We start from the raw sequence: 14,052 nt of genomic DNA, 5'->3' as shown, positions 1-14,052 counted from the left end.
CGGTCTTCATCTTTCCCAGCCTCCCCGCTTTACCTGCTAGTAAGCTAATTAGCATCCTCTTTTATTTGGCTCTGGTCTCCAACAGGAGGGGTATTTTCATACTTCTTGATATCAGTATGGAATACCGGACCGGCTCCTATCTTAGCTTCACCCTCTTGCTGTTTCATGGGTTGTGCTGCTTGGCTTGCCAATTGAGACGATCATAAAATTTAAAGAAAAAAAGTACAGTAAGATTATATATCAAATAAGGGATGGTGAGGTAGTTGAGAAGGCTCCCTGGGGCTGTTGGGTTCTGAAAGGCTTCTCAGAAGACATTCTTCAAGGATCTTGCCTTGACTGAGTATGAATAGCTTCTCTTCTGCCATCGCTCACTCTTTTGATTGGTTTCAGGCTTTCCCTAATAATCCTCCCTTCTCTGAGACTCCGGGATGGTCCCTGTAGAGAGAAAACTTATTACTGATCTTTTTTAAAATCTGAATTTTCTGGTGGCCTCTAAGTTCTCCCCGCCCTTTTCAGATTCACTTAAGATGACCAGCTTACAAACATTCAACCACATCTAAAGTGCAGAAACTACTGAGTGAATTGTGATTTTAAAGCAATGAAACGTCCTATTGCTGTTGGACAAATAGGACCAGAACTTCCAGATCCAAATGGTTCCCTGGGGAACCAGACCTTTATTGCAATGATATCAATCTTATTCAAACTCTTTGTCTCCCCCTGGAATTAACTTTAGAAGCCATGTGATAAGTCTCTCAAGAAAGCAGGCCTTATTTCATGATACTTGTACCTCATCATTTCAGTGGCTTTCCTGGTGGGAACCCCTTATGACCTTCGACCTCTCTTTTCTCAAACTCACTGTCTTCTGGAGACTAGGGACAGTTTGCCCTCTAAGGTGGAGTGACTTAGCAGCAGTAGCAGCAGCAAGGTGGATTAGGTAACACTGGATGTTGTGATCTGAGTTCTTCGTGGCAGATATTTTAGAGACATCAGTTCTGACATCCTCAGTAGCCCTAACACTGTATCTTCTGGTTTTGCTAACCATTCATTTATTTATTCACTCATCCATCCAATCAGTACATATTGAGAGCCTCCTATTAGCCTAGCTGTGTAAGATGCTCTGAGGGCCTGTGAAAGGTTCTAATGGAAAAAGACAGACTGTTTACTGATAATAAAAGTAAATATCAATTAAATGCCAAATTAGCACTAACTGTGGCCAATAAAGCAAGTTGGTTCTGGGAGCCTTCCAGGAGGTAGCAGGCATTGATTTTGACCTTTGAGGATGGAGAGGCTGTCGATGGGGAGAAAAGACCAAGAGGACACTGCAGGCAGGAGGTCCTCTGTGAGCAAAGACCCAGAGGTGGGAGCTAGTGGGTTAATGAGAAGTCTGTTGTTATCAGGGTGGGACCCATATGTAATTGGACTATGACTAAAATCTGTGTTCTTTTTCTCCTCCCAGAGCATCACAAATTTTCAGATCCAGAGTCCAGATTGAAAGCCGTGCTTTGCACTCAAGCTCCCTTGAACTATGCAAACATTGGTAGCTTCAGCCAGGAAACCCTGAAAATGCTCCACGTTTTCCCTGTCCAGTGCTTCACAGACATGACAGAAGACGAGAGTGGACAGCCATTCTGTGTCCATGCACCATCGTGGGCTCATTGAGACAGAGAATGAACACGGTGTTCATCTACAAAACTGGAGGCAAAGGCCTTGGGGGAAAATGCACTGCACTGGGAATCAGGAGACCAGGACTCCACCTGCTGACCTACCTCCAAACTTGCTGCAAAAGCCTGTACGGAAAAAAACCAAAACCAAAACAAAACCCTGTACGAGTCCCACGTCCCTTCTCCTCTCCAGACCTTGGATTCTGGGCTGGATTAGTGACCCATCAGACCCCTTCTGGTTGTATTATGCTAAAATATCTCTAAAGAGAGATAGCAAGTGCTTTCACTCTGTGGCTAAATATACCCACCCCACATAGCTGGAGGCAATCTTTAAGTACTGACCAAATGAATGAATGAATGGAAAGCCTGAGATTCAGGCAATTCTGCCAGACATTCTCTGGGAGGCCTTGGTCCTCAACTGGAATTGTGAGACCAGTGGTTCTCCTCTGAATTGGTAGGTAGAGAGGAAATGGGGGAGTTACTTCAATAGGCGTTGGTCTAGAGCCTTGGCCAGGAATCAAGGCCTCTGCATCCTGGGGCCAACCTTAGGGCCTAGTGCTGACTCATGTGCCCTTGTTTGCTCGTTTATCGTGCGTTTTCTTGGTTCACCAGGGCTAAAAATATGCCCACACCATGTAGAAGAGCTGCTGATACGTTTTTTCAGATGTTAGTTTTTTAAATAAGTCTCTTGCTTCCCTGATAGCTCAGTTGGTAAAGAATCCGCCTGCAATGCGGGAGACGCCAGTTCAATTTCTGGGTTAGAAAGATCCCCTGGAGTAGGAATAGGCTACCCACTCCAGTATTCACGGGCTTTCCTTGTGACTCAATTGGTAAAGAACCCGCCGGCAATGCGGAAGACCTGGGTTCAGTCCCTGGGTTGGGAAGATCCCCTGGAGAAGGGAAAGGCTCCCCACTCCAGTGTTCTGGCCTGGAGAATTCCAGGGACTGGATAGTCCATGGGGTCGCAAAGAGTCAGACATGACTGAACGACTTTGACCGACTTTAGTTTTAAAAATACATCTATGCTTAATCTCTCACCTGAACATCCGCATGCACGTAACAGATGTGCAGCTACAGGTCTCACACAATCTATTCAGCTTGCCGACAGTACTTAGTGCCCACATGGATTTGTAGAACCTCCCGGGAACCCTGCAACCTCTAGATGGGGCCGCAGCAGGGTGGGGACAGCTGGTCTCTCTTAGAATCCTCTCAGCCCTCTGTCCTGTAATTCTACAGCCGAGAAATGAAGCTGATGCCTTTCAGCTCTGCCATCTCATGTTTTGCTTATTTAGTCACTAAGTCATGTCTGACTCTTTGCGACCCCATGGACTGTAGCCTGCCAGGCTCCTCTGTCCATGGGTTTCTCCAGGCAAGAACACTGGAGTGGGTTACCATTTCCTCCTCCAGGGGATCTTCCTGACCCAGAGATCAAACTTGCATCTCCTCCCTTGGCAGGCAAATTCTTTACCACTGAGCCTCTTGGGAAGTCCAAATAATCCATGCAATGATATCTAAAAGTAAATTTGGAAATTGAATGGAGTTCAATCGTGGGGATTTGCCAAAAATCACTAAGAAAATCAACACAAAGAGTTCTGAAATTACATAGTGCTGTGTCTATATAAGTTGCTATTCTTATGATAGCTACAGTCTGCGTAGTTTTCAGGAAATGGGGGAGGGCTTCAAGCTAGATTGCCAGGGACGGTTGAATGAGTGTGCACTGCTCAAGAGCACCAAACTGCAGGAGACATTGACTTCTGAGACATTGTGGATTTATAGACTTATGATGATGATTTTCCAGCTGATGGCAGAAAAGTATCTTGAGCAATGGGCTTTTTGTTTTTGCACCAAGGCAAGGGTTTGTCTTCTACACAGCAAAACAGTTCCAACCCATGTGTCTATTATCTGCATGAATGCCTGACAGGGCTATGAACGCAGCCCTCTAACACTGCCTAGAGCACGTGGCCATCAGGGAGAGGGTGTTAAAACCTGGATGGCCAACCCATCCTTGTTATCCTTGGTGGACACTGTCTTGCTGTTGTGACGAGCCCCATAGGGTAGAGCTGAGGAGGGGGAGAAGCCGAGAGACTTGGGCACTTAGCAGGGACTGGCCTCAAACTTGAGGCAAAGTTTTAGATTCTGAAAGTCATTTAGTGTTATTGCTGCTCCCAAGAAGTGGAGGAGGTTTATTTATCTTATGGATTCATTTTAGGCAGTGTTCAGGAACACACTAAAATGTGAAAGATCAGAATCAGTTTTGAGAAGAGGGTCAGGCACCTTCTGTACAGAGTTTCTTATTTGGAATGATGTTCTTTAAGTTATGTAAGTATTTGGTATGAGTTTTTGATGCTGGCATCTGAGTCTCATTTTTGTATTGTGTTATTTGAGCAAATAAAGAAACTGATTTGCACAGAAGTCTGACTTGCATTGGATTATTCACCACGGAGGCAAGATGGAGCCACTTGCCACGTCTAGGCCAGTCCAGAGCCTGCAAGGTTGTGGGGGTCTGCCTCCTTTTTCCTGCCTGGGGGCCCTGTCCAGATGCTATTCAGGTGTCTCATCCTTGTGGTACCAACTTGCTGAGGCAGTGGGAAAAAAAAAAGTGCCCTGTCTTGAGCATCGGGTGACCTGGATTTTAATCCAGCTGCCTTCAGGCCGATGACCTTGGAGACAAGATACTTGCCTTCCAGACCTGCCATTCTACAACTGCGATTCTTCCGGGGGCAGGGAGTTGTATGTCCAGGGAAGTCTGGGCCAGTCTTAACGCTGCTTCATCTGCCCTATTGATTCCTAAACTCTGGTACCCAAACTCGGTCACTCAAACCAGGATGAAAATGGACAGAATACAGAGCCTGGTTTTTGGTCCAGAAAATGTGGTCTCCATTGAAAGTCATCTAAAGCCTCCTTTCCCCTGTCTCAGATAACACGTGAGTTCTTCCAGCGGCAACCTGAGGAAAGGGAACGTGTATGCATAGCTTGTCTTCTTTCAAAAGTTAAGCCTCCTTTCCCCAGCTCTTGAAGGTGGGCCTTAATGCTCTGAGAAGGGCAGGAGAGAGCAGCACTATTGTTGTCTCACGGACGAGGACGCTGGGGCTGGGAGCGCTCCAGGCCACACAGCCAGCTGCTCACAGAGCCGCCAAGGACGCTGCTCTGAGAGCCACTGCAGCGCCCGCCCTCCCGCAGCCAACATTTATCTTTGTGTCCGGTCTAGTGCCAGCTCTGCGGAATCCACAGAGGACCCCTGCCCTCGGGACACTCACAGCTCTCACTGGCTGCGGTGCCAGTCTTGTGCAAAGAGGAATACAGGACTGTGGGACATGGTGTGAGAGTGGGGTTCTCTCCACTCACCTTGGAGGCCTCAAGAGCACTGAGGCGCATGGGAGACCCTGCTGGTTTGAAAGGCTTTTGAAAGGTGGGCAAGTGACAACAGGACGTAATGACCTAACCTCTTAGTGTCCTGACAAGTCAGGAGGCTAACTGGGTGGGTCAGAGATACAGGTGGGAATTCTCTGGTCATGCAGTGGTTAGGACTCCAACTTCACTGCCAAGGGCGCAGGTTCAATCTCTGGTCAGGGAACTAAGATCCTGTGCAATCTGGGTGGCAAGAAAAAAAACAAGAAAAAACCAACTCCACAAAAAAACAAACCCAGAGATAATGGGGTAAGGGGGTCAGCAGAGAACTGGCTGAGTTGGGGTGTTAGCTGGGCTGCAGGGGTTGCTGTGCTGTGGGCGTCACTAAGATACGCTTGTTTGGAAAACTAGCAAGTGTTCTGGCCTTGGCACCAGTGACACCTTCTGATTTCAAAACACAACCCATTCCTGTGGCTGTTTTTTCTTTTTCCAAGGCATAAAAAGGAGAGAGGAACTATTAAGGCTCCCAAAATTAGCAAAGAAAAATATGGGTGGCCCAATTAAATCTGAACCTCAGATAGACAACAAATAATTGCAATGCTGGGGGTACCCTTACACGAGGTAATTATTCATTGTTTATCTGAAATTAAAATTTAACAAGGAGTCCTGTATCTTTTTTTTTTTTTTTTTCTGGAATTCAGGCAAGAACAATTCTCTAACTACCTTAGAGCATCTGGGCTCAAATACAGGCTTTGAGTTAGAGCAATAGTTAATATTATACTCAGTTCTCCTTTTCACACCAGGGAATAAGCATTCCTGAGTTGTGCAAGATTGAAACCCTCCCTCCCTGGCTCACATGTCCCAGGGCCTCTGGGCACACAGTTACTTGCAAACAGCAAGACCTTCTTAGGGAAAGGCCTGAAGGCAGCAGGGCCACTCCACCTGACTCCTGGGGCTCTTCTCCTGACTGGCGGAGCCACAGAACTGAGCAAGGCAGCGGATGCTAGAACACCTGAGGTTTGGTTCTTCTCAGGCCTCTCAAAGGTACTTAGATTCCTCCGGGTAGATCCGTCTGAAGAGGATGGAAGTAGACTCTTGTTCCCTCACATGGTCCTGTTCAGTGTAGGGTCCACCTGCCTACATGCCACAGCCTCCCACCCACCTGGGCTTAAATTTGCATGCGTCCTTCTCAGGGGCCACAGTGCAGGGCTTTCTTCCACCTAGTCTTCTAGGATTTGCATTCTAGGATTTGTTGAGCAAATGCATCTGAGGCCTATGGACAGCCTGTTTTTCCTTACTGGGTCTGGCTGGAGCCAGAGGTTATCCACAAGCAGTGAGTTAATTTTATTTTATTTTATTTTTCTGGACAGTCTGCAAAAACTGAAGTTAAAGACCTCTTTCTTGTGGATCGTTTTCACTGAGGTGTGAACAGCAGACAGAGTCTGCCCTCTGGGCGGGGAAAGGGGAAGGGAGGGCACACACGGCCTCCCATCCCCTCTGTCAGCACAGCAGGACTGGGGGGAGCCCGGGGCCGCTCGCTCCCCCAGCTGCACCAGTAATCCCTGGGGGAAAAGCTGGTTAGCGCCTCCAGGGGATTCCCGTGAGTGGCCGAGATGGAGTCCGCTGGTTCCAGGTCAAGCCTTTTGTGTATTGTGTGAACAAAAAACAAACAGCAGAAGAAGATGTGGTCTCTTGACACTGCAGGAAACAGGAAAGGGTATCCATAGCTCAGCTCTGCCTGACCCCCAACAGTTTTGCCCCGTGGATGACCTCCTGGGAGAGGACGAGGGTCTCCAAGAAGCAAACTCAGGCTGGCTTGGGAGGAGGACTCAGAGCCCAGCTGCCTGGGAGGAGGCTGTGCTGCCCACTCTTACTGTCTGTCCTGACGTCCATCTGTCTGTCCAGACGTCCATCTGTCTGTCCAGAGCAGAGTAGCAGAAGGACCAGAGGGAAGCTGGGAGGATGTTTAGACCAGAAGCCTCTTGCCTGGGGGAAGCAGGATCCTTTACCCCAACAGGCTTGGTAGTGGGTGGGACCCCAGTCCTTGCAAGGCCTGGGTGAAAGGAGGGCGTCTGAGAACAGTGAGGAGAAGGTTCAGCCTCGCGAGCGTCAGGTTCTCTCCCGTTTCAGCTCAAGTTTCCTCTCTCGGCTCACAGTTTCCTAGAAAAAGGACACAAATTCATCATCGCCAAGTCCCAAATCTAGTACTTCCCTCCCCTTATATCCACCGAGACCACTGCTCACACCTTCATATGCTTTGGGCATCCTGAGCAAATAGCCACACTGATATGTGGAAATAGGAAATCTCAATTTGTATCAAAAGCCAGTTCAAGGGTTTACTTTGTTATACAAGTGGTCTTCTGCAAAAGGAGAGTTCCATTTGCAAAGCAGGAGTTGGTGAAAGCACGTTTGCGATATTTTTTGACTTACAAAGTCTGGTTGATATTTGGTTTTTCAGGAAAAGGTGGAGTGGTCTCCAGTATGCTGAGTACAGTTGTGTGGACTGCGTACTGCACAAGCATACACTGCCAGTACAAAAGGGCAGGCACTTCACAGACATATTTATGCAGCCATTCATGCAGTTTTCAAGCAGTCGGTAATCAATTGTTCAAAAAAAATCAGCACATTACAACAACTTTCCAGCAGGTGGCAGTCACGTTCTCAAGGAAAGGGTGCTCTTTTCTTGGTGCACAAGGCATTCTACAGGCTAGTGTTGGCCTTGACCCTGACCAGGAAGAGGCAGGTGGGGGCAGAAAGAAAGATGGGCTGACGGGGCTCAGAGGTCACCACAGCGTCCTGGCACAGGACCGGCAGTGTCTGGCCCCCAGGGACACCCTGGGGCGTTCCACACCTCAGGGCAGCTGTATTCCTGGATGCGGCTGGGATGAGGCTTGTAGGCGACCCAGACTGTCTCGGAGGTGGAGATCAGAGAGAAGTCAAGTGGGCAGGGGGCAGACCTGGATGTGAGAAGCCGAGGAAGCACATGTGAGAGGAAATGAGACCAGAAGGGGGAACTGGGAATCCTGATTTCCAAGCCCTCTTCCACTTGCTGTGTGACCCTGAGCCAGTCACTTGCCCTCTCTGGGAAACAGCAGGGAGACACCTGCAGAACTCACCTTGGAGAAATGCTGGGATATGGGTTTGGGGTATTCGTGGATAATTTTCAAATCTGACTGTGTCATTCTGTTGTTTAAATCCTCTCATGACTCCCCAGCAACACAGACGAAGTTCAGCCTCTTTAGCATGGCACCCAAGCCAGACTGACCTACCCCTTGCCATGTGTCCGAGTGGCTCTCCAGGCCTCTCCCTGCCCAAATGGAGGAGCTACACTAGACCCTGTGACTTCTGACTCTCACTCCAGCGCTCCTTCTACCCTGGAGGCTGGGTCCTGGCGACAGATGCTCTGGATTCAGATCTTGGCTCTGCCATCTACCAACTGTGTAACTTTGGGCTTGTCACTTAACCTGTCTGTGCCACAGTGCTTGGAATATAATAGCTACTATGTAAGTTTTAGCTATTATTAAGTTCACCTATTAAAAATTTTTCATTGGATTATCGTTGATTTCCAAGGTTGTATAAATTTACCTTTGAATAGGGGGAGGTTCCATAGTAACTCAAAGGAAAGGTTCTCTAATAGCGGAAATTTGGGGAGTCTGACAGACTTGGTCTGTGGTTAAGAACCTGCTTGCTTGTGCACGGGACACAGGTTTGATCCCTGGCCTGGGAAGATCCCACATCCTGCAGAGCAGCGATGCACTGTAAGAACCAAGCCCAAGATCTAGAGCTCGTGAGCCGCAACAACTGAAGTCTGAGTGCCTTGAGCCCATGCTCCAGACGAGAAGCCACCACAGTGAGAAGCCTGGGCATTGCAACTAGAGAGTTCCCCCGCTTGCTGCAAGTAGAGAAAGCCCACACACAGCAACAAAGACCCATTACAGTCAAAAATAAATAAACATTAAAAAAAAAGAAGGATGTGAGTAACAATCAGCAAGCCGGATCTCCTCCTTTTCCATCTGCAGCCTGTAGGCAGTATTTCAGTTTCTCAATCTGTCTTTCTACTTTGAGGCCAGTTATACACCCTGAGTCAGATGACCACTGAACTTTTACTAGAGGAGAGATAAGGCCAGCAGAGGAAAGCCAGGCTGATACATCTATCTAGCCATGCTCCAGGAGAAGAGCAGATCTGGCATTACTGCTGGTCCTGAATAAAAGGGACAGGGACAGACTTGACCCCAAGCTGTAAGCCTACGCATAGCTATCATAGCCAATTCACAGACCTATGAAAGAGAAAAGTAAAATGTTTGTTCTGTATTCCACTGAGATCTTGGCTGGGGTGGTGCAGGAGAGAGTGCTGTTTGTTATACAGCATTATCAAAGCAGCAATAACTGACTAATACAACCCATGCCAGAGTATAGATCAAACATTTGATTTAAAACATACACAGACACAGACACACCCAGAGTAATACATAGAACATCTATCCTGAGCTTTTATTCTAGACTCTTTCCTCTGCCAGGAGACCAGGAGTTTCCCCAGGACTAGCCAGTGGATGTGGCAGTGTCTCCTGTAGTTTCGGAACAGGTCTTTTCTCTTGCTGGATCACTTCTATTTGCACTCAAAGCAATAAATCTGCAAGGAATTGCTTAAAATCACTTGGTATATTGCCTCCCAGTAGTTTCATTAACTTGTTCTATAAAGGAACACTGCACACAGGATGTGTGACTCACTGACAACAAGGTTTCCCACAGCTTATGAAAATCGTTTTGTTTGTTTTTATCACATCCTGCTTCTTTGTACAACACCTTGATTCCTAGAAGTTTATCAACCAAAGTAGCTCTGGTTGAAGTGCACGGTTCCCACTCTTCTGAGCACGGCAAGAGGTGTGGCTCTGGAGTCAAAGAGCCAAGTCTGGACCTGGCTCCCAGAGATCACCCCAGCTGCAGGGAAGCTCCCCACACCCAAGGCAGACCTTCTTACATCCTCATGACCACACCTGACCCTGAGCTCCTAGAGATAGACTGAAAGGTCAGGGAAGTGTTTCGGCTGGAGACCAAGGAACAGAGTGACTAATTCCAGGCTGCACTGATCCTACCCATAAGTTCCAGAAACCAGCAACTTCCCTATGAGTCCTACACCCTCGCTGTGCACTCAGTTGCTCAGTCACGTCCAACTCTTGCAGTCTCATGGACTGTAATCCACCAGGCTCCTCTGTCCATGGAATTTTCCAGGCAAGAATACTGGAGTGGGTTGCCATTTCCTTCTCCAGGGGATCTTCCCAACCCAAGGATTAAACCCATGTAAATCAAACTTTAGGGTAAATCTTCAAAGTTGGGGATCAAGTTGAATTTATTTTTTTCAGCCACACCATGAGGCATGCAGGAGCTTAGTTCCCTGACTAGGGATTGAACCTGTGCCCCCTGCATTGAGAGCACAGAGTTAGGGACCACCAGAGAAGTCCCTTATACTGCCATGGCAAACATTTTTGGCTGTATCAGCCAATATCTTTTTTTTGTGTGTGCAGAGCTTCCCTGACAAGGGATTGAACCCACGGCCCCTGCTTTGGGACCGAGGAGTCGTAAATGCTGGACTACCAAGGAAGTCCCTGAATTCATCTTTGATCTCCCCAGAACCTTGGCATTTGTGCTGTGCTTAGTTGCTCAGTTGTGTCTGACTCTTTGTGACCCCATGGCATTTAGCAGATGCTCAGTAAAGTTTGACTAATTAAGCCAAAACAACCTAATAGAGTCAAAAGCAATTAGAAGCAGGCCTACACTGGTCAGGACTTATAGCTGTAGGTTGGCAAGAGTTAGAAATGCTACATGGTGAGTCACATGAGCACCCACTGGTTGGGTTTTTAAGAACAGTTCTTTCTTATCCCCCCTCTGGGATAAGGAATGGGCTTTCTAGGTGGTGCTAGCGGTAAAGAACCTGTCTGCCAAAGTAAGAGATAGAAGAGACATGGGTTTGATTCTTGGCTTGGGAACATCCCCTGGAGAAGGGCATGGCAACCCACTCTGGTATTCTTGCCTAGAGAACTCCATGGACAGAGGAGTCTGGGCAGGCTAGAGTCCATAGGATCACAAAGAGTCAGACACGACTGAAGTGACTTTAGCACGGGACAAGGAATAGCAACTTTATTCCAGAAGATAGCAGATGGACTCGTGGACTAGTGGACAACTTTATTCCGGAAGATAGCAGATGGACTAGCGTCCCAAAGAACCATCTTCTTTAAGTAGAGTTCTATTCAGAAGCTAAGAAGTAGCTAGTTAACTTCTAGGAGTTATAACCATAATATCTATTAATTATTGACTGCTATTACACATCTTGCACTCTGCGAAGCAAGTTACACAGTTGACCTAATTAAACCCTCACAACAGCCTTACAAATTGGTATTAGCCCTATTTTACAGATCAGGAGATAGAGGCTCAGAAAGACCAAGAGTCCTAAGCAGGCTCCCTGGGTAAGACTGTGGCTGAGTCAGGGATTTTATGTTGGGTACGTCCAACTCTGAAGCCCAGCCCCTCATCCTGATCCTTACTGACCTCCCTTGTGCTAAGTCGCTGCAGTCGTGTCCGACTCTTTGCGACCTCATGGACTGTAGCCTGCCAGGCTGCTCTATCCGTGGGATTCTCCAGGCAAGAGTACTGGAGTGGGTTGCCGCGCCCTCCTCCAGAGGATCCTCCCAATCCGGGCATCCAATCCAAGTCTCTTCTGTCTCCTGCACTGGCAGGCAGGGTTGTTACCACTAGCACCTCCTGTAAGACCCTAAGGATCCATAAGTTAGGGGATAAACTCAAGAATATCTGCCTTTTTTCCCCTGCCCTCCCTACCCTACTCTCATCTTCAGAGCTACATCCCTTATTAAAAAACTCAAGAAGAGTCGATTTCAGAATGTCTTCTTGACTCTGTTCCTCGTAAGTGTCCCCAGTAATCTTAGACCCTTTATAAACTTTATGAACTTATAAATAAGCCACTGTGTTTTAAAAATTATATTGCAAATAATTTAGTTCATTTACTCTAGCTCCTCTTTCAGAATATGAACTTCACGACATCTAGCCTCTTCCTGTTTTTCTCACTACACCCCATGTTCAAGTTCCAGGAATGATTCAAAGTGACCCCCCTCACTACCCCTATAATCATCTCCTGAAGACCGTTCCCTTCCTGTGGAATTAGAAACATTAACCACACTCACTGCACTTTGCTGCCTGTTTTCTTGGCTCGTGGATGTCTTAAGTAGCCTTTTCTGGTGCCACTTGTCTTTTGCTTGTTCTTCTTGAATACCTTGCTCACCCAGTTGGACTCTTCAGCAGGGCTCTCCCTGGACAAAGAGATGACGTGATGGTTGGTTAATGACAGGGCTCCACTCCAGCTCAGAAGGGAGACAGACACACCAATATTATGATTCTCAACCCTGGCTGAACTTTTGCTTTGTAATCAATGAATGTTTATCTAAGGAACATCATACCCACTAGTCAAATGAAACTCAAACTTTTATACAGTTACACATCAATGCAATAAAGTAAGCTATCATGTGAATAAAACACATAATTTACATCCAAGCACAAAATTATGTATGTAAACTTTTTCCAAAAATTTTATAATTAAAACTATACTTAATGTGAGAACCAGGTATGTTTTAATATCCTGGGTATGATATTGAGTGAGAATATAAAAAATAAAAGTGCCTTGGGCCCTTTTCTCTGACTGTGGCCATAGGAAAACTCAGCCACTGCCAGAGCTACCCCAAGGAGGGGAGGGATGAGGTTGGTGAACAGCAACACCCTGATTTACTCTCTGATCTCCTGCTGGTGCCTTCCACCGGCCAACCCCACTGGCATTCGGTCAGCAACGGAGTCTGGGTATTGAGATTCCCAGAGAGGTAAAGAAAAAAAAAAGCTTCCCCGGCAGTCTCGTAATAGCTGCAAGGGTAACAACAGAGCACATGTTACACAACCCAGACGGTTGATGTGCATTATGAAAGCAGATTTTCTGGAGACAATCTGCAACATAGCAGTATTAGCCCCTTTCTTATGCTATTAGAAAATAAGTTGGATTAAGGGAGATTTGGGGTAGAGTCCCCTTAATTATACTGTGCAGGACCCACCCAAGGCTAGGGTGCAGCAGGCCTGCCAGCTCTCTTGACCTGAGACATCCCCGAGAATCAGGTGTGAGGAAGCGTGCACACTCCCCCACTGCACCCAGAGGACGTACAACCCCCAGGGCGCACAGCAGGGACTGGGGGATGATGCTGTCGGCAGGAACAGACTCGTGTCCCCGTGTCCCCCCACTGAAGGAAAGAAAAGGGAGGCGAGGGTCTGTAATCACATCCAGAAGAGGATCCCCAGGCAGCTAAAGTGATGGAAAGTATTATTTAGCTGGGCCCCCTCCCCGACCGAAGGAAAGAAACTGTCCCCAGTCAAGGAGACACTCACACTGCGTGAGGTTTGCTGGCGGTTTCCTTCACATTAGCCAGAGGCACGGTGCTTTTCGAATTTGAAGAGGCAAAGGGAGCTACAGCCAAAAATAAAAATATAGAAGACGTGAGTGAGATGGGGACGGGGAGGAGGAGTACTTAGTCATTTCTGAAATAACAATAAGAAGAAAGTGAGAATGTTTAGAAACTCTTTTTCTTAAATTCTCATATTTGGGACCAGAATCATATTTGGGGACTTGACTGAGATCCAGGGCGACAGCGGCATCTGTGGGAAGGCCTGAAGCTAACCCTTGACGTAATTCTCTCCTAAAAAGCAGCCAGTTGTGTTAGGGAAAGTTTTCAAGAAAATCCCCCACAGGGGCCTGAAACTTCCATCATCTGTGTTCTGTGATGCTTTTTTTGTCTTCTTTACCGGAATAGGAAATACAAATCATTTCATGACCAGTATTCTTTTCAAAATTTTTTGGCCATGCTGCGGCCATGTGGGATCTTAGTTCCCTCGATCAGGGATCAAATCCACTCCCCACGTGTCGGAAGCGTGGAGTCAACCACTGGCCCACCAGGGAAATCTCGTTATGGCCACTATTCTTAAGGAAGCTCTTTGCATG

At 47.3% G+C, this 14,052-nt stretch overlaps 1 protein-coding gene across 2 annotated transcripts in view; it reads right to left on the bottom strand.

The window, feature by feature from the left end:
* Positions 1–12,198: 12,198 nt before the first annotated feature.
* PNPLA1 (patatin like phospholipase domain containing 1) overlaps positions 12,199–14,052 on the bottom strand; it is a 46,579-nt gene continuing 44,725 nt past the window's right edge. For both annotated transcript variants that reach the window (XM_068960931.1, XM_068960932.1), the window contains 2 exons: positions 13,443–13,521; positions 12,199–12,328 (listed from right to left, as the gene is read on the bottom strand). In XM_068960931.1, coding sequence (XP_068817032.1) covers positions 12,199–12,328; positions 13,443–13,521 — 209 coding nt within the window. The remainder of the gene's footprint in view (positions 12,329–13,442; positions 13,522–14,052) is intronic.

This window comes from Capricornis sumatraensis, chromosome 22 (genome assembly GCF_032405125.1).
Source record: "Capricornis sumatraensis isolate serow.1 chromosome 22, serow.2, whole genome shotgun sequence".
In the NCBI taxonomy this organism is placed as follows: domain Eukaryota; kingdom Metazoa; phylum Chordata; class Mammalia; order Artiodactyla; family Bovidae; genus Capricornis; species Capricornis sumatraensis.
The sequence above is the reverse complement of the archived record's forward strand: the minus strand, read 5'-3'. Positions and strand labels throughout refer to the sequence as shown.